Genomic DNA, 21,300 nt, shown 5'->3' with positions numbered 1-21,300 from the left:
TTTTGACTTGTTTTAAGGACATTACATCAAAGTTGGATCAGCCTGTAGTGTGTTTTTCCACTTTAATTTTGAGTGTGACTCCAAATCCAGACCTCCATGGGTTGATAAATTGGTTTTCCATTGATTATTTTTGTGTGATTTTGTTGTCAGCACATTCAACTATGTAAAGAAAAAAGTATTTAATAAGATTATTTCATTCATTCAGATCTAGGATGTGTTATTTTAGTGTTCCCTTTATTTTTTTGAGCAGTATATTTTCAAGTAGATTTAAGTCAAAACTCTAACTTTGCCACTCAGGAACATTCACTGTCTTCTTATTTAGCAACTCAGGTATAGATTTGGCCTTGTGTTTTAGGTTTGAATGCCAAGGCATAGAAGGTATTGTAGTGGCCATCACAAAGCCCTGACCTCAATCCTATAGAAAATGTGTGGGCAGAACTGAAAATGCGTGCGTGAGCAAGGAGGCCTACAAACCTGACTCAGTTACACCAGCTCTGTCAGGAGGAGGGCCAAAATTCACCCAACCTATTGTGGGAAGCTTGTGGAAGGCTACCTGAAATGTTTGACCCAAGTTAAACAATGTAAAGGCAATGCTAGTAAATACTAACTGAGTTTATGTAAACTTCTGACCCACTGGGAATGTGCTGAAAGAAATACAAGCTGAAATAAATCATTCTCTCTACTATTATTCTGACATTTCACATTCTTAAAATAAAGTGGTGATCCTAACTGACCTTAGACAGGGAATTTGTACTAGGATTAAATGTCAGGAATTGTGAAATATTGAGTTAATGTACAGTATTTGGCTAAGGTGTATGTATGTAAACTTCCTGTACAGTACAAAAATAAAGGTAAACGCGTGTGTATAGTGCGTATGTTATCGTGTGTGTGTGTGTATGCATTTGTCTGTGCCTATGTTTGTGTTGCTTCACAGTCCCCGCTGTTCCATAAGGTGGTTTTTTTATTTGTTTTACGATAGTCACTTGATGTGGAATAGAGTTCCATGTAGTCATGGCTCTATGTAGTAATGTGCGCCTCCCATTGTCTGTTCTGGACTTGGGGACTGTGAAGAGACCTCTTATGGAATGGCTTGTAGGGTATGCATGGATGTTCCAGCTGTACGCCAGTAGTTCAAACAGACGGCTTGGTGTATTCAACATGCAAGTAGTAATGAAGTCAAAGTCCCTTTTTGTGGCACCTGACCAGTAGTGCTGTTAAGAAGGTAGAGCAGCACTTCATTATGGACAGACTTCTACCCATTTTAGCTACTCTTGTGTCAATATGTTTTGAATACGACAGTTTACAATCCAAGGTTACTCCAAGCAATTTAGTCACCTCCACTTGCTCAGTTTCCAAATTATTTATTACAAGGTTTAGTTGAGGTTTAGGGTTTACTAAATGATTTGTCCCAAATAGAATTCTTTTAGTTATTGAAATATTTAGGACTAACTTATTCCTTGCCACCCACTCTGAAAATAACTGCAGCTCTTTGTTAAATGCTGCAGGCATTTCAGTCGCTGTCGTAGCTGACATGTACAGTGTTGAGTCATCTACATACATAGACACACTGGCTTTACTCAAAGCCAGTGGCATGTTGTTAGTTAAGATTGAAAAAAGTAGGGGGCCTAGACAGCTACCCTGGGGAATTCCTGATTCTACCTGGATTATGTTGGAGAAGCTTCCATTAAAGAACACCTTCTGTGTTCTGTTAGATTGGTAACTCATTATCCACAATATAGCAGGGGTTGTAAAGCCATAACACATACGTTTTTTCCAGCAGCAGACTATGATCGATCATGTAAAAAAGCGCAACGAAGTCTAACAAAACAGCACCCACAATCTTTTTATCATCAGTTTCTCTCAGCCAATCAGTCATTTGTGTAAGTGCTGTGCTTGTTGAATGTCCTTCCCTATAAGCGTGCTGAAAGTCTAGTAGTCTGGTAGTCTAGTGATTAGAGCATTGGGCCAGTAACTGAAAGGTTGCTGGATCGAATCCCCGAGCTGACAAGGTAAAAATCTGTTGTTCTGCCCCTGAGCAAGGCAGTTAACCCACTGTTCCCCAGGCGCCGAAGACGTGAATGTCGATTACGGCAGCCCGCCACACATTTCTGATTCAGAGGGGTTGGGTTAAATGCGGAGGACACATTTCAGTTGAATGCATCCAGTTCCCCTTGTCAATTTGTTTACTGTAAAATAGCACTGTACCTGGTCAAACAATTTTTTCCAAAGGTTTACTCAGGGTTGGTAACAGGCTGATTGGTCAGCCATTTGAGGCAGTAAAGGGGGCTTTACTAGTCTTTGGTAGCGGAATTACTTTTGCTTCCCTGCAGGCTTGGATGCACACACTTTCTATTAGGCTTAAATTTAAAATTTGGCAAATATGAGTGCCAATATCGTCCGCTATAATCCTCATAAATGTTCCTTTCGAGTTGTCAGACCCCGGTGGCTTGTCATTGTTGATAGAAAACAATAATTATTTCACCTCTTCCACACTCACTTTACGGAATTCAAAATTACAATGCTTGTCTTTCATAGTTTGGTCAGATATTCTTTACATCAATAACATAGGAATCACTTCAAAACTTATTGTATGACCTCTTATACACTATATATTAGACCGAGCATTTGGAACTTTGGTTTTCGTAGATATGGCTACTATATTGTGATCACTACATCCAATGGATTTGGATACCGCTTTAAACCAAATTTCTGCAGAATTAGTAAAGATGTGATCAATGTTGATGATATAATTCCTGTGCTGTTTGTAACTACCCTGGTATGTTGACTGATAACCTGAACCAGGTTACAGGCACTGGTTACAGTTTGAAGCTTTTTCTTGAGTGGGCAGCTTGATTTAAGCCAGTCAATATTTAAATCACCCAGAAAATATACCTCTCTGTATCACATATATTATCAAACATTTCACAGATGTTATACAAATACTGACTGTTAGCACTTGGTGGTCTATAGCAGCATCCCACAAGAATGGGCTTTAAGTGAGGCAGATTAGCCTGTAGCAATATTACTTAATCAGTATTTAACATGAGATCCTCTCTAAACTTTACAGGAATGTGGTTCTGAATATAAACAGCAACACCTCCACTGGCATTTCTGTCTTTTCTGTAAATGATATAACCCTGTATTGCTTCCACTGTATCAAAGGTATTATCTAAGTGAGTTTCAGAGATAGAATATGAATGTCATCCGTTACCAGCAAATTATTGATATCATGAACCTGGTTTCTTAATCTACATATGTTAACGTGGGCTAATTGCTTACTTGTTTTCAATGCTTTACTGGGAAGCTTAGCAGCATTAGATGTGCTCACGTTCTTTATGTTAGTGCAGGGTGAGCGGCACACAGTGGACTTCCTACTAGGGCACACCATCTCAGTGCTAACAATATAAATCTGGTTCATAGGGACATGATTACTTCATAAAATAGCTGTAGGATCAGCAGAGGCATTCAGAGCAGTAAGAGGGACATAAATTAGGTTACATACATTGTGTCTTCCAACGCCCCTGGTATAATGTACATTTTCTGAAACCTTATGACAACTCAGCATCACAATGGTAGGGATTAACTGAGCTGGGCTTGGGTCATTGATAAGTCAGTCTCAACGCAGTCTTATAATGTTGTGAAAGGATTCAGGAACCCAAACAATTTGGGTGGATCTCATCCTCTTTCTAAAACGTGTTTTGTTTCCAAAACGTATCAAAATTGTCAACAAATGTTACACCCATTGAACTGCAATAATCACATAGCCAGTTGTGAAGAGATATTGTCCAACTGAAATTGTCCTGTTGAAAGGTGAATTCATCTCCCAATGTCTGGTGGAAAGCAGACAAACAGGTTTTCCTTTAGGATTTTGCCTGTGCTTAGCGGCATTCCGCTTATTTTTTATCCTGAGAAACTCCCCAGACCTTAACGATTACAGGCATACCCATAACATGCTGCAGCCAGCAATATGCTTGAACATATGAAGAGTGATACTCAGTAATGTGTTGTATTGCATTTGACCCAAACAGAACATTATGTATTCCGAACAAAATGTTAATTGCTTTGTCACATGTTTAGCAGTATTACTTTAGTCACTAGAGATTCATGGATAGGGGAGGCTAATCCTCTTTTAGGGGGGTCTGGGCATACTCCCCGAGGATTGTTTTTAAAGCCCCCAAAAATGTATTTTCATCAATTATTTTAGAGTAACAACGGGTGTAAAATAAGGTTATTTTTGGTCAAGGTTGGCTAAAAGTATACCCGTCTTAGTTCATGTTAGACACTGATCTAATATGACTTACTTAAATTCTATCCAAATAAAGAAATGAAAGTCGACAGACAGACAGACCCGACAGACCCGACAGACCCGACAGACCCGACAGACCCGACAGACCAGACAGACCGACAGACAGGTCATATTATACCATTAGAAAAAAACAGTATCATCCACAATGGGGTAAAACTAAATTCAACTAATGAGCTAAATAAAATAAAATAAAAATAAATAATTAGGAATAAAATCTGATAAAAAAAGGAAGTTCCCAAACAAATAATACTATATTACACAACTGCTCTTTTCTGCTTCTCTCTTTTCATGCGTATTTTGTGGGTGGACGCATCAAAGTGTACCTCCTATTTTTAAAGGTGGCAAAGCGGTCAATGACACTATTGTGGCTTAGTGGCCCAAGCGCTTTACCCTCAATGGACATGGCTGCAAGACTTGCAAGCCTTTTCTGACCCATTGTCTTACGCAACCAGGAGTGCATACGGCGCAGTGCACTAAAGGACCTTTCACAGGAGCAGCTGCTCACAGGAATTGTGAGGGAACTTTTCCTTCGGAGAAGGAAACATATCGTCATCCAGGAGGTTATGCACAGCAAGCATATCTTTGGGAGGACATCTAGCCTCTCTTTTCCGGGCAAGAAAGTTTCTGGCCACCAACATCTCTTCTGTTTTAACATCAATACAGGTAGCGCTTGGTAAACTCCGTTAAGCATGATGTATCTAGGAAGTTTGAGTTGGGGCTGCATGCCTGTATGCCTTTGAGCAGACCTGCATCTACAGTTGAGAATCGCTGGTCAAGCTCACAAACCATCCTGTCCAAGCAGGGAAGCAACAACTCTGTTTTCATTGTTTGGGAACATGACAATTCTGTGCCTAAACCCAAGGAAGTCTCCACCACAAAATCTCCCATGTTCCTTTGTTTGTGCTTTCTTGCTGCATCTGCCTCTGGAATATTGTGAATTTCACAGTGCTTTGGTTCTGTCCAAGTTCTGTGGCAAATGCATCTGTGCATTTGCACATCAGTGTGTCACATACAGCTTGTTTGCTAAAGCCCCCCTAAAATAGACTTAGCAACATCCCTGCTGTACAGACTTCCTTATTTTCACTCTGTCAATTAGGTTAGTATTGTGGAGTAACTACAATGTCGTTGAAACATCCTCAGTTTTCTCCTATCACAGCCATTAAACTCTTATAAAATTCCCATTGGCATCATGGTGAAACCCCTGCGCGGTTTCCTTCCTCTCTGGCAACTGAGTTAGGGAGGACACCTGCATCTTTGTAGTGACTGGATGTATTGATACGCCATCCAAAGTGTAATTAATAACTTCACCCATGCGCAAAGGGATATTTAATGTCTGTTTTGTTTATACCCATCTACCAATAGGTGCCTTTCTTTGCGAGGCATTGGAAAACCTCCCTGGTCTTTGCGGAAGAATCTGTGTTTGAAATTCACTGCTCGGCTGAGGGACATTACAGATAGTTGTATGTGTGGGGTACAGAGACGAGGTAGTCATTCAAAATCATGTTAAACACTATTATTGCACACAGAGTGAATCCATGCAATGTAAACTCAGCAAAAAAAGAAACGTCCCTTTTTCAGGACCCTGTCTTCCAAAGATAATTCGTAAAAATCTAAATAAGTTCACATATCTTCATTGTAAAGGATTTAAACACTGTTTCTCATGCTTGTTCAATGAACCATAAACAATTAATGAACACGCACCTGTGGAACAGTCGTTGAGACACTAACAGCTTACAGACAGACGGTAGGCAATGCCACAGTTATGAAAACATAGGACACTAAAAAGGCCTTTCCACTGACTGTGAAAAACACCAAAAGAAAGATGCCCAGGGTCCCTGCTCATCTGCGTGAAAGTGCCTTAGGCATGCTGCAAGGAGGCATGAGGACTGCAGATGTGGCCAGGGCAATAAATTGCAATGTCCGTACTGTGAGACGCCCAAGACAGCGCTACAGGGAGACAGGACGGACAGCTGATCGTCCTCACAGTGGCAGACCACGTGTAACAACACCTGCACAGGATCGGTACATCCGAACATCACACCTGCGGGACAGGTACAGGATGGCAACAACAACTGTCTGAGTTACACCAGGAACGCACAAACCCTCCATCAGTGCTCAGACTGTCTGCAATAGGCTGAGAGAGGCTGGACTGAGGGCTTGTAGGCCTGTTGTAAGGCAGGTCCTCACCAGACATCAACGGCAACAACATCGCCTATGGGCACAAACTCACCAAACCCAGACAGGACTGACAAAAAGTGCTCTTCACTGATGGTCTAATTCGTGTTTATCGTCGAAGGAATGAGCGTTACACCGATGCCTGTACTCTGGAGCGGGATCGATTTGGAGGGTCCGTTATGGGCGGTGTGTCGCAGCATCATCGGACTGAGCTTGTTGTCATTGCAGGCAATCTCAACGCTGTGCGTTACAGGGAAGACATCCTCCTCCCTCATGTGGTACCCATCCTGCAGGCTCATCCTGACATGACAATGCCATCAGCCATACTGCTCGATCTGTTGGATCGGAGGATGAGGGCTAAGGCCATTCCCCCCAGAAATGCCCGGGATCTTGCAGGTGCCTTGGTGGAAGAGTGGGGTAACATCTCACAGCAAGAACTGGCAAATCTGGGGCAGTCCATGAGGAGGAGATGCACTGCATTATTTAATGCAGCTGGTGGCTACACCAGATACTCACTGTTACTTTTGATTTTGACCCCCCCCCCTTTGTTCAGGGACACATTATTCAATTTCTGTTAGTCACATATCTGTGGAACTTGTTCAGTTTATGTCTCAGTTGTTGAATCTTGTTATGTTCATACAAATATTTACACATGTTAAGTTTGCTGAAAATAAACGCAGTTGACAGTGAGAGGACTTTTTTTGTTGCTGAGTTTATTATGTGACTTGTTAAAATAAATGTTATATTCTGAACTTATTTAGGCTTGCCATAACAAAGGGGTTGAATACGTATTGACTCAAGACATTTCAGCTTTTCATTTTTTCTAAATGACAAGATATCCAGCAACAAATTGACACTATTGTTGAGTACACCTACAGTACGGTACAGCTACAGTGAAGCATGGACTACATGAGCCGAGTTGACAAAGTAAAGACAATATTGAGAGAGAGAGAGAGAGAGAGAGAGAGAGAGAGAGAGAGAGAGAGAGAGAGAGAGAGAGACCCCCCAAAAATGTACTCAGAAGACTTGGCTCATTGAAAACAAACTGTCAACTTCTCCTAAAATCTCTGCTTGATAAGTGGCGTACAGTAGTGCTCCCACGGAGAGTGGCGGCAACAGTGAAACAATAATGCTGTGTTTGTGCCACTGTCACTCCGCAGTGTTGCTCTGAGCCGCTCCATGGAGAGACCCTGGCGTTGATTGACAGGATGGTCCACTGAGAGCAACGAAGACTTCAAGCGCAGTCATTGTAGAAGCAGCAGTGCCTCAGCGGTGTGGGAGAGGGGGGGGAGTTTAAGTAGCTTGAGTTATTAAATCCTCTCACTGCAGGCATATTTAATCAGAGGGCCCTCGATGATCATCGTCTCTGAGTCACATCGGTCTGTACATCAGGAGCTGTTGTTTATTCTAATCTCTCTACATCGTATTTATGCATCATCAGGCAGTAAGACACTGTCTACTCAAATCAGTGTATGCCAACTGCTGCTGTCTCTGCAATGTTTATGAGTATTGGGAAGGAGACTGGTACAGGGGCCAACTCAGTAACAAAGGAGAGGAAAGAACCATAGAGCCAGAGTATTATTTCTTACTATCACCTCTCTCTAGTCAGAGACAGGCTGCTATTTGTCAGCCAAGTGCCTTTATCACACAGAGTCAAAAAGGCCTCTGTGGAGCCATGTTCTCTGGGTAGGATGCATTCACAACAGAATCACCTAATTGAGACAGATTGAATGCTGGTTCAGTTCAGTTGGACTGATAAACATCACAGACTCTTTAATAGAAAACTGCCTGGAAACGCTGGCTGAAGAAACAATGCCATCATGGTATGTCTAAGCAGTGAAGCCATAAGAAACCAAAATAAGGAAAGAATGAGAGAAAGATGCTTAGTAATAGCTGGGATTTGACTCAATGTAAAAAATGTGCAGGTACAGAATGGTTGGACTTACCCTCTCCATGGCAAAAGTACGAACTGTGTACTCTGAAAGTGTTTCCGTCTTCAGCAGTGTAATCTTGATGTCTCCATACATCTCACTGTCATCAGGCCAGTATTTACAGCATTTCACCTGGTCAACAGAGACAAATAACATTTGATCAAACGTGCATACAATGATAGTCACAGAAATGTGTTTGACATGTGTTTGACCAACCAGTGTTCCTTGTTGGTGAATTATGCTAGCTACTGCTCTGCATTAAATACATTTAAGGAAAGAAGACACAGAACAATTATACTTAAATTCAGCTCCAACAAAATCAACCAATTCTTCCATAGATAGAGGAGGTAACTATAATAGTCTTTAATGATGGGGAACATAATATCTAGAACTGGGCCACCACTAATGTTTTCCATTAAAGCACAAAGGATTTAGTATTTTTTAAATTTAGGTTAGATGTTATTTTGATTCAGCTGACAAACAATCCAGCGCTAGGAGGGAACAGCAAAGTTCATGTAGTGATATTGATAGAAACATTTTGTCATCCTAACCACTATGTCTATGTTTATGACTTCAGAAGAAAATAATGGGACTCTTACTATAGCATTTACATTCTGCTGGTGTTTCAATTACTCTAACAATGATGTCTGTCTGAGCAAATAGCAAGGGACCTGAATACAGTAGAGAAAATTGAATTGTGTCCCCTTTTGTGCTTATATATATATATATATGGATGGATGGCCGGATAGATGGCCGGATAGATGGAAGCAATGGTGCTGGGGATAGGTGTGTATGATGAGAGAGGTGTGAGTGTGAGACTCACCCTGCCTACCTCTACCAGTTTAGTGATCATGACAATGCTGAAGCAGTTCTCCTGCCACACCATCCTCCAGAAGTCATACACTGTCTCCTGCTTGGGCCCTATGGGACAGAAAGGTAAAACCATCACAACCATCTCAGTCAAAAACAGTTTGCTATAAATACAAATTATCAATATGACTAGGGCCAGGATTGTTTCCTGACCACGTGAACCGATACTACTGTACTAAGTCACTTTTCTTGGACACAGGTTCAAGGTACATGCAGCTAGGTTATAAGTAGGGCCAAAGAGTTTTTCCTGGTCAGGTCACATGCCCTACTGTAATTAAATTTGTGCTGTACAGTGCTTCATAGCAGTGTTCATTGGTCTGTGCCAGCGAACAGTGGCTCAGTATGAGAAGTGACAGGTGAAACAGAGTCTCTCTCTCTCTCTACTAGGAGAGGGTCTAACTGATGCTAGGGTGTGTATCTACACATCCAAATATGCACGCACCCAAAAAGGAAACTGATGTATACATGAGCATGATGTGTCACTGTTGCTAGATCCTACGTGGAAGTTCATTGGGTAGGTTGGTGAACCTCAATTTATCACACAAAAACACACAATCCCACACACAAGCACCCAACTCCAGACATGGCGGAATACTCACCCTGAGTGGCTATGAAGTGGTTGGATCGATGGTAGCCCTGAAAAAGAGAACAGGGATGACATGCTGAGTATGCCATCTGTGCCTCAGACAGCGCTTTCTCTCCTTCTCCTCCCTCCTTCTCCTCTCCCTCCCTCTCTTCTAGCAAGGATCACCCTTCCTTCTCACTACTGTCCAATTCCCTCAGTAACATGTTTCCTGTCATTCCAACACCACTCACAAAAATTCCAGAGAAAATATGTGCCATCAGACACCCAGTATGCCTACAGTTTGGTGTGCATGCTAAATAGACCCCTCCCAAAAGCACAGCTAATTATGACACCTGAGAAAAAGAGTTCCATTGCATGTCAGGCTTTACCTAAAAGCTGCCATCAACTTCTAAAAGCATGTGCAAATCCCCCCACACAGACGTCACAACAAACATGGTTACGATATAACAGAATGAGACAACATTCTGGCATTGAGAGAGATGAGAGAGAGACTGTAGTCCCAGCAGTTGTTTGAGTGATTCAGAACATCCACTTTACCCATCAAAATTATGCTTTTCAGAATACTACGCTACGTTTAAGTCCCATAGAAATAGCAATCGGATTTCATTATTCAACACAATGCACAAAATAATACGTTCTCCTTGTATTATCAGAGTTGGTTTACTGCTCCAATATACTGAATATTTTTCATGTTTTTAGCAGATTTAGAGAAATTCTAAACATTTTTGCAATGGGATGTAGAGGAAATTTGACAGTTTTAAAGCAAATTTACTGTAATTCGACACATTTGGCCATTGGGGGGAGAGAAAAAAAATGAGCTGTTCGACAGATAATTTCCTGCAATTCTACACATTTTGCAATAGGATGGTGAGAAACGTTAGCAGTTTTTAATATGATATCTGAGTGAGACTGACTAACAAAATCAATGGAGGCTGGTAATTCGATCACGATAACAAATTTAGATAGCTGGCTGCTAAACTAACTTAGCGATCTACAACATTTTAGCTGACATGGGCTAATTGACTTACTATCAGTGACTGAGATAACGAGAAACACTGCTGATGCAGAGCCAAATTTTGAAATTGCACTTTGTGTATTCTACTTTTCTAACTCGCAACAGTAAGTTGAGATTAACTTTTTTTGTGTGTGTGTGTGTGTGTGTGTGTGTGTGTGGTGGTGGTGGGCGGGGGGGGGGTAATATCTAGATACAGTGGAGATACGGTGCTCAACCAAAAGAGGAAAAAGCAACCTTGAAAAAAAGGGATTCACTAAATATATGTGACTCGTTTCAAGGAAACTACTTCACAGGAGAAACTTTTTTTTTTAAATTTTCCAAATGTGTTTTTTGGCAGAAATCCCTTCTGGAACTTTCATGTGCCTTAATAACAAATTTGTATGTCATCTGTAAATATGAATACAATTGTTAAATTACGAGCCTAGTTGGTTAAGCATGGAAAAAGTCAGGAACCTTCCCGCTAGCCCTGATTGGCTGAGATAATGGATGGGCTGGACATGCCGAGAGATGAGTTCGGATTGGTCTGCCATGTAGCACGCTTCTCTGTCTATAACATGAGCTGGTCAGTATTTGTAGGTAATCCTTTCTAACACTGCTTTTTTGAACGATATCAAAGTGTTGCTCTCCACTTTCTGGAGGACCGAGTTTTGAAATCAGTGGAATGCCCAGGGGAATTACAGTATGATAGCTAAGGAGATGGAGAAAATTCTGGCCTTTGACTGCAAATAAGCAAAGGGAGTCGAAAAGAGAACACACAGAAGGCTGTATAAAACACATGTCTCTGGATTGCATCTTCAAACTAAGGGCAACCATGGCTTCCGTGACAGAGGAAGAAGCGTCCATCCATGTATATGGGTAAGATAGTCTAGCTAGCTACATTTTCAGATATTACACGTCTCTAATTTTGTTAGAAAGTCATTTTCATTTCAAGTTAAAGCGTACTGTTAGCTAGCTAGCTAACATAAGCTGGCTGGCTTGCTAGCAAACGTTACGTTTATGATCTGCGTAGTAATATTATTCGTATCTCAGAGCCATTTAATTTGATAGTTATAGCCTGATGTTAGCAAGCTAACATTGAACCTGGTTGGTTAGCTACCTGCAGATTCATACAGGGTAATGTTATGAGTTGGGATTATGGTTCATTGTTTAGCTAGCTAGCTACATGTCTAAACAAAATACTCTACTATGCAAGTAACCATTTCAATAGAACGTTCATGATGTCACTGCGACAACTGTCGATACACATAGCTGGTAAATTCGCTCCAGCTATCTAATCCGATTTCAGAGCACTCTCATCGGAGTGTGCCAGAGTGCAGAATAATTGACAAATTTATGAACGATTTCAGAGCACTCTCATCGGAGTGTGCCAGAGTGCAAAATAACTGACAAATTTATGAACGCTCAACACCAGTTGAATATGACCGTTGTCGGCAAAAAAAAGCGTCATTAAATTGTTGCCAGCAGCGCAGTTAAAGTCACCAACGCTCTGGATAACATAAAAACAGCCTAACCAGCTCTGCTAGGGCGAGTACAATGGTCTGAGTGAGCTGTTGTCTGTGTCTGGAAGTAGCTAGCAAGCTAGCCAATGTTAGCCAGTTAGCTTGTGAGCTTGACTGCTGTTAGGTCAGAACACTCGGATCAACCCTACTCCTCGGCCAGAGCGTCCAGTGAGCTCTCTGAAAACTCAGAGATCGAAACGCTCTGAATTTACGAACGGACAATCTGACAACGCTCTGAGTTTACGAACGCCCAGGGTGCACTCTGGCACACCAGATTGAATTTACGAATACACCCATAGTATAAACCAGCCTTTAGTCTTGAAATCTTTGGATGTTTAGTACATGGCCTCACATGTGAATCCTTAAAGAGAAGGGTGGTGCTAAGTTTTAAGAGGGTGAGAACAATGTTGAATGGGTGTAGACAAAGAAGAGCTCTCCAGTAGGTTTACCAAAATATTCAAGTGCCATATTCTCAAACGTGAGGTTACAAGTTTATCAACTTTCAAAGCAGAATTACTTTCCCATTGTTCCTCAACTGTACTGTATGATATACCATTTTCTAGCTCTGAGTCTCTACTTTTATCCAATGTAAAAAACACGATTTCAAATTTTGCTACATAACCCCGAATCGAGACGGTCGGTCACATATATATTCATAGCCACAATGATTGCTCAGATGAAGTTGTACAACTTGCATGCAGAGTGAATCAACAGGAGACCATTTATATCAAAGAATGTTTGACAATCTGCCAAAATATCTCCTTATGGTGGAAGTGTTTATGGGTGACGATGCCGTGAAGAGGCGGGGACCACATCACTGTACAGTAGGCTATAAGAAGTAGTTTGTCGACAGATCATAACTCATTATTACTTCCCCCTAGAAAGAGAACCTGGCATCTGTTCTGTGTCACCCTCAAAAAAAGTGCAGAAATGCAGGTATACGCAGTGAAACGCAAAAGGGACAAGTGTGTAATGGAGTTGAATGACTGTCACAGTGAATGGGTGCAGTGAGCCCAACTACCCACGATTCGCTGGGACCCTGGGCAGCACAATCAGCATGTCCATGGCATTCACACACCTCCACCTCAACCAGTCATAGTGGCAACCATAAGAGCTTTGACCTCATGTAAGCACAAGTAATATAACAACACAGGGACACTTGTCACATGCTGGAGATGACATGGCATGCCAGTGGGTATGGTGATGATGACACAGCTCTATTTGCTTACAGGTCACACATACAATGGGCCATTAGGCAGTCTCATCTTCAGCAGATATGGGAGCTCCTTCAAACGTGCATTCCTCTTTACTTAATGGTTATCTTTGATTTATCTTTGATTCAGGTATGGTCGAGAAAAGGGTCGCTATTCACATTACCTCTTTCAACGCTTCCAATTTGTTCAATGTTGAACATGGTATTGCCAGAGTGCAATGGTGCTCTGGTTATTCTTCTGCATGATGAGCTACTGGCTTGAAGTTTGAACATGGCTCAGGTAGAAAGAGACAAACATCTAAGATTTAATGGCAGATAAAAGGAAAAGATATGGCAACCCTCAGAGTTTCTTCACTCTGCTGCAATCTGAACATTGTGATACCTTGGAGCAGCTTGCATTGTGCCAACTCTGAATCAGGGCTCCCAAACACTAGACTGAAGAGTTTGAATTTTGAAGGAGGGATGTACTGATTGGAAAAGAGGGAAAAGAAAGGGATGGCAGACAGAAGAAAGAGCAGTGAAGTACTTACTTCCCTGTTAATCCGAATCTACAGGGTCCAAAGTCGAGTAGGTGGGGAAGGTAGTAGAAAAAGAAGAGAGAAGAGATAGAAGCTAGTTAATGAAATAAGATTGAGAAATCTAAGGAGTTAAAGGTTGCAGTCAGGAGGATAACCTGTATAGAGAATGGTGCTTGTTTACATACAGTATGTGGGTGTGTGACTGAGTGTGTGTTTTGTGTGTGTGTGAGCATGCGTACGTGCATTTGTTCATGCTGCCGTGTGTGTATTGCTTTGGACGGTCTCCCTATTGAACAAATTAGAGGCATATACTGTAGCATTCAGCCGGGTTTACTTGCTGAGTGTGGTGATGGAAAATACTGCACTGTATGTACCACAACACATGACAAACACAGGCAGCTGCCAAGCATGCTTATACATACAGCACAATAGTGTATACCCCCCCCCCACACACACACACACAGCCAGGCGATGAGTGACAAAGAGATCAAATCAAATGCTAAAGAGAAAAACAATCTGAGAGCTCGCACTTCTTCAACCTCTGCTTTAACAAACAGAAAACAGATTTCAGAGAGAGGCTAAACTTTTCCATGTAACCTCTGGTGAAATAGTAATGGGCTCTCCACAAGTACTCCCCTGTGGCAACGTATTCATCATTCAGGGCCAGGGCTAGCCTTGTCAGGGGCCAACTTGGCACTACAGCAGGCAGCACCCAAGCATTGAGTCGCATGTCTCTAATGATGCTTGGTCTCCCTGTGCCCTGACACTAATTGGCACCCTCACAAAGGCAGGAGTCAAAATAGGACGGCCTTCTCAAGTGCCCACTCTATGCTAATGAAGTCCCCTAAAAGCATTTCTCCTGCACAAGTCCACTCTCTATCTCTCCTGGCTAAACGATGTAAAAGGAGTGCTTTCACCTTTCCGACGAGGCGTTTTAGACAAGTTTGTCTCTTATGATGGAATAATGTACATTCATGAGTGTACAGTCCAACAAATGGATGATGCATGTTGCTCTACGGGTGACACATTCTAGTTGATGCAGATGGAAACAAGAAGTACAGTGAAGTGAAGGTGAGCAGCCAAAGAGATCATGTCACAGACCTGCTCCCCATCCATCCAGGGATTGAACAACATCAACCCAGTCTATTCAATTCAGAGGTATTGGGGGATTTTACAAAGGGCTTTACCTCCAGGACTTGGTATTATAAAATTAATTTATTGTCTATTAATAGCGTTGGATAAGGGCTGTAGAGGTAGTCACCAAACAGACATGGCATCTGGCTAGAATGCCAAGAGGAAGGTTTGTAGTTGGATGGGGGTTGGGTGGAACCTGGTGTTTCCAGGAACAGGAATATCCTCTCACAGGTAAATCTGGGGCACCGGATTGCTTAGGGCGACACAAAATACTGTGAAATGGACGGTGGTTTTTCAGAAAGGGATTAGTAATGACTTGATGAGTTTCCCAGTATAACACTGATTGGAAAGGATTCTGAGCAGAAAAGAAGGTGTGAGACTTACGTCTATGTAGTTGGCATTGATGTAGTCAGAGTTGGGGTCTCCCAGGAGTGGGTGGAGCTTGACTCTGTGGCGGTCGTCTGGAACGGACACAATGGGAGAATCACATCTCTGCCATGTTTCCAATTACATTACAGTACATCCACACCATATACAACTCAATTAAATAACACATCCATATATTTTTTTTTACATTTTATAAAAAGACCTATTCATAATATAACACATTTATTGTAGTAACTTGACAAGGAATGCCTACACTCATTTCAATATTACTTTCAACCTAAGAAATAAAAGGAGTACAGCCATGTACACCCGGCTCCCGAGTGGCGCAGCGGTCTAACACACTGCATCTTAGTTGCAAGAGGCGTCATTACAGTCCCTGATTCGAATCCAGGCTGTATCACATCCGGCTGTGAATGGGATTCCCATAGGGCAGCGCACAATTGGCCCAGTGTCATCCGGGTTTGGCCAGGGTAGGCCGTCATTGTAAAAAATACAGCCCATTCAACATGTGGTAGAGTCCCATTGTACAGATCCAACTCGGGGTGATGACATCATCCAAGGGGAAAGGTCACGGTCAATGTCAATAATAGGCCAATTCGAAAAGTTCTTTATTATAAAACAAAACTATTAATTCTAAACAAAGAAAAAGGAATGAGGTGTGGAAATGTCATAATGTAGGGTGTATGTAGGGTGCATGGAGGCGTGAATATGTGTGTAAACATGACTGAGTGGAAACTAAATAAACCAACAAAGGAACAAACAAAACAGGATCATACCTGGAGGATCAGGGCGAGAGAGAGCAAGCCAAGCGAGAGAGAGGTAAGTGGAGCAGTTTGTTAACCTGTTAGGGCTAGGGGGCAGTATTGACACGGCCGGATAAAAAACGTACCCGATTTAATCTGGTTACTACTCCTGCCCAGTAACAAGAATATGCATATAATTATTGGCTTTGGATAGAAAACACCCTAAAGTTTCTAAAACTGTTTGAATGGTGTCTGTGAGTATAACATAACTCATATGGCAGGCAAAAACCTGAGAAGATTCTGTACAGGAAGTGGCCTGTCTGACAAGTTGTTGTTCATCTTGGCTCTTTTTATTGAAGACTGAGGATCTTTGCTGTAACGTGACACTTCCTACGGCTCCCATAGGCTCTCAGAGCCCGGGAAAAAGCTGAATGATATCGAGGCAGCCTCTGGCTGAAACACATTATCGCGTTTGGCAAGTGGCCGATCAGAGTACTCTGAGACTCAGGCGCGTGCACGAGTCGACCCCGTGCTTTATTTTCTTTCCTCTTTTTACCTAAACGCAGATTCCCGGTCGGAATATTATCGCTTTTTTACGAGAAAAATGGCATAAAAATTGATTTTAAACAGCGGTTGACATGCTTCGAAGTACGGTAATGGAATATTTCGAATTTTTTTGTCACGAAATGCGCCATGCTCGTCACCCTTATTTACCCTTTCGGATAGTGTCTTGAACGCACGAACAAAACGCCGCTATTTGGATATAACAATGGATTATTTGGGACCAAACCAACATTTCTTATTGAAGTAGAAGTCCTGGGAGTGCATTCTGACGAAGAACAGCAAAGGTAATAAAAAATTTCTTATAGTATATCTGACTTTGGTGAGTGCTAAACTTGCTGGGTGTCTAAATAGCTAGCCCTGTGATGCCGGGCTATCTACTGAGAATATTGCAAAATGTGCTTTCACCGAAAAGCCATTTTAAAATCGGACACAGCGAGTGCATAGAGGAGTTCTGTATCTATAATTCTTAAAATAATTGTTATGTTTTTTGTGAATGTTTATCGTGAGTAATTTAACCTCTCTGGGCTAGGCGGGACGAATTCGTCCCACCTACGCAACAGCCAGTCTAATCCAGTGGATCGATTTTCAAATACCTTAGAAATGCTATTACTTCAATTTCTCAAACATATGACTATTTTACAGCTATTTAAAGACAAGACTCTCGTTAATCTAACCACACTGTCTGATTTCAAAAAGGCTTTACAACGAAAGCAAAACATTAGATTATGTCAGCAGAGTACCAAGCCAGAATTAATCAGACACCCATTTTTCAAGCTAGCATATAATGTCACAAAAACCCAGAAGACAGCTAAATGCAGCACTAACCTTTGATGATCTTCATCAGATGACAACCCTAGGACATTATGTTATCCTGTTATGGCTAGGGGGCAGTATTTTCACGGCTGGATAAAAAACGTACCCGATTTAATCTGGTTACCACTCCTACCCAGTAACTAGAATATGCATATACTTATTACATATGGATAGAAAACACCCTAAAGTTTCTAAAACTGTTTGAATGGTGTCTGTGAGTATAACAGAACTCATTTGGCAGGCAAAAACCTGACAAGGTTTCAGGCAGGAAGTGGCCTGTCTGACAAGGTGTCGTTCTTCTTGTCTCTGTTTATTGAAGAGTGAGGATCTTAGCTGTCCCGTGACACTTCCTACGGCTGCCATAGGGTCTCAGAAGGCGGTAAAAAGCTGAATCGTGGCTTTGCAGGCTCTGGCTGAAAAAAAAGTAGCGCGTTTGGGTAGTGGCTGGTTACAGTACTGTGAGACTCAGGCTCGTGCCCGCGTCGACCGAAAGCTTTGTTTACTTTCCTCTGTTTAGCTAAAAGGAGATTCCCGGTCGGAATATTATCGCTTTTTACGAGAAAAATGGCATAAAAATGGATTTTAAACAGCGGTTGACATGCTTCGAAGTACGGTAATGGAATATTTAGATTTTTTTTGTCACGAATTGCGCCATGCGCACGACCCTGATTTACCATTTCAGATAGTGTCAGGGACGCACGAACAAAACGCCGCTATTCGGATATAACGATGGATTATTTTGGACCAAACCAACATTTGTTATTGAAGTAGCAGTCCTGGGAGTGCATTCTGACGAAGACAACAAAAGGTAATCAAACTTTTATAATAGTAAACCTGATATTGGTGAGTGCTAAACTTGCCGGATGTCTAAATAGCTAGCCCGTGATGCCTGGGCTATGTACACCAAAAAGCTATTTTAAAATCGGACATATCGAGTGCATAGAGGAGTTCTGTATCTATAATTCTTAAAATAATTGTTATGCTTTTTGTGAACGTTTATCGTGAGTAATTTAGTAAATTGTTAGTGAATTCGCCGGAAGTTTGCGGGGGGTATGCTAGTTCTGAACGTCACATGCTAATGTAAAGAGCTGGTTTTTGATATAAATATGAACTTGATTGAACAAAACATGCATGTATTGTATCACGGGCTAGCTATTTAGACACCCGGCAAGTTTAGCACTCACCAATATCAGATTTACTATTAGAAAAGTTTGATTACCTTTTGTTGTCTTCGTCAGAATGCACTCCCAGGACTGCTACTTCAATAACAAATGTTGGTTTGGTCCAAAATAATCCATCGTTATATCCGAATAGCGGCGTTTTGTTCGTGCGTTCCAGAAACTATCCGAAATGGTAAATCAGGGTCGCGCGCATGGCGCAATTCGTGACAAAAAAAATCTAAATATTCCATTACCGTACTTCGAAGCATGTCAACCGCTGTTTAAAATCCATTTTTATGCCATTTTTCTCGTAAAAAAGCGATAATATTCCGACCGGGAATGTCCATTTAGCTAAACAGAGGAAAAAAAACAAAGCTTTCGGTCGACGCGGGCACGAGCCTGAGTCTCACAGTACTGTAACCAGCCACTACCCAAACGCGCTACTTTGTTTCAGCCAGAGCCTGCAAAGCCACGATTCAGCATTTTGCCGCCTTCTGAGAGCCTATGGCAGCCGTAGGAAGTGTCACGGTACAGCTAAGATCCACACTCTTCAATAAACAGAGACAAGAAGAACGACACCTTGTCAGACAGGCCACTTCCTGCATGAAATCTTCTCAGGTTTTTGCCTGCCAAATGAGTTCTGTTATACTCACAGACACCATTCAAACAGTTTTAGAAACTTTAGGGTGTTTTCTATCCAAAGCCTATAATTATATGCATATTCTAGTTACTGGGCAGGAGTAGTAACCAGATTAAATCGGGTACGTTTTTTATCCGGCCGTGCAAATACTGCCCCCTATCCCCAACAGGTTAATAATTTCACCGGCAGTGTTCGGTGGGAATGCTAGTCACATGCTAGTCACATGCTAATGTAAAAAGCTGGTTTTTGATATAAATATGAACTTGATGGAACAAAACATGCATGTATTGTATAACATAATGTCCTAGGGTTGTCATCTGATGAAGATCATCAAAGGTTAGTGCTGCATTTAGCTGTGGTTTGGGTTTATGTGACATTATATGCTAGCTTGAAAAATGGGTGTCTGATTATTTCTGGCTGGGTACTCTGCTGACATAATCTAATGTTTTGCTTTCGTTGTAAAGCCTTTTTGAAATCGGACAGTGTGGTTAGATTAACGAGTCTTGTCTTTAAAATGGTGTAAAATAGTCATATGTTTGAAAAATTGAAGTTTTTGCATTTTTGAGGTATTTGAATATCCCGCCACGGGATTACACTGGCTGTTGAGTAGGCGTCCCACCTAGCCCATAGAAGTTAAATACCCTGAGCCCAGGTGGCTCCAATCACACACGACTCTCCTCTGCCTGCAGGAGGAACCGCCCCTGCACTGCAGAGGAGGAGCCGTGACACCCCCCCCCTCCTTAAAATGAGGGTCCCACCCTAAATTCAAATTACGACCCAACATATTTAACACATAATTTAAATCCCCCCCCAAAAAAAAAAAAACAGATACCAGTCCCGGCTCCTAGTAGTAGTCCCCTCTGTACATCTCCCTCTGCTGGAACCACTGAATGCCCCTGTTCCTCAGACACAGTTTCCTGTGGGGTTTTAACTTGTATACTACCACCCGCAGCTGTTCCGTCGGAATTTATTTTATTTTCTTTGTCATAGCGCAGGCGGATGTGGTCCTGGTGTCTGCGCATGACTCGACCATCAGTCAATTTGACTACAAAGGTGACTGGACCACTCTGAATGATACCTGGCAACCAGTGCTTGCTGCTTGTGAAGTTGCAGCTGTAGACCCTGTCATTGGGTTTTAACGGTATTCCCTCGCGTTGTCGTCATGTCTCTCTTTTTGTTTCTCCTGCTTCCGTTCCACTCGTGCTTTGATGTTCGGACGCAGTAGATCCAGGTGAGCTATAGGCTTTCTGCCCATCAACATCTCAGCTGGAGCATGTCCTGTTGTTGTTTGTGGCGTGATGCAGTACTGGAACAAGAACCGAGAAGGCTTAGTTGTGATGGTTCCCCCAGTCATCCTTTTGAGCCCCTCTTTCAGTGTCAGCACAGCACGTTCCGCTAAGCCGTTTCAGGCTGGTTGAAACGGAGTGCTGCGGACATGGCGAATCCCGTTTCTCTGCATAAATTCTTGGAACAAGTCACAGGTAAAGGTTGTTGTGTCTGACTCATCAGACATAAGAGAGTGAGGCATGAGTTGCAAACACCTGCCGAAGCTTTTCGATGGTTGTGGTCGCTGTGATGTTGCTCATGATGTGAGCCTCCAGCCACTTGGAGTGCACGTCCACCATGACAAGAAACATGTGGCCCATGAAAGGGCCTGCAAAGTCTATGTGCAGCCTGGACCATGGGTGGTCAGGCCACTCACACAAATGTACTGGCGCGGGTGGCGCCATCTTCTGGTTGATCTGG

The 21,300-nt window shown here is 42.1% G+C and overlaps 1 protein-coding gene across 8 annotated transcripts in view; it reads right to left on the bottom strand.

The window, feature by feature from the left end:
• Positions 1-21,300, bottom strand: part of ptprub (protein tyrosine phosphatase receptor type Ub) — a 406,174-nt gene that overhangs the window by 33,751 nt on the left and 351,123 nt on the right. For 5 of the 8 annotated variants that reach the window (XM_014169371.2, XM_014169399.2, XM_014169409.2 and 2 more), the window contains 5 exons: positions 15,632-15,708; positions 14,126-14,143; positions 9,882-9,918; positions 9,236-9,333; positions 8,428-8,544 (listed from right to left, as the gene is read on the bottom strand). In XM_014169371.2, the coding sequence (XP_014024846.1) occupies positions 8,428-8,544; positions 9,236-9,333; positions 9,882-9,918; positions 14,126-14,143; positions 15,632-15,708 (347 nt within the window). The remainder of the gene's footprint in view (positions 1-8,427; positions 8,545-9,235; positions 9,334-9,881; positions 9,919-14,125; positions 14,144-15,631; positions 15,709-21,300) is intronic. The other 3 variants (XM_014169389.2, XM_014169427.2, XM_014169437.2) reach the window with 1 other exon arrangement.

This window comes from Salmo salar, chromosome ssa02 (assembly GCF_905237065.1).
Source record: "Salmo salar chromosome ssa02, Ssal_v3.1, whole genome shotgun sequence".
NCBI lineage: Eukaryota > Metazoa > Chordata > Actinopteri > Salmoniformes > Salmonidae > Salmo > Salmo salar.
This window is presented reverse-complemented; position numbering and strand designations above follow the sequence as displayed.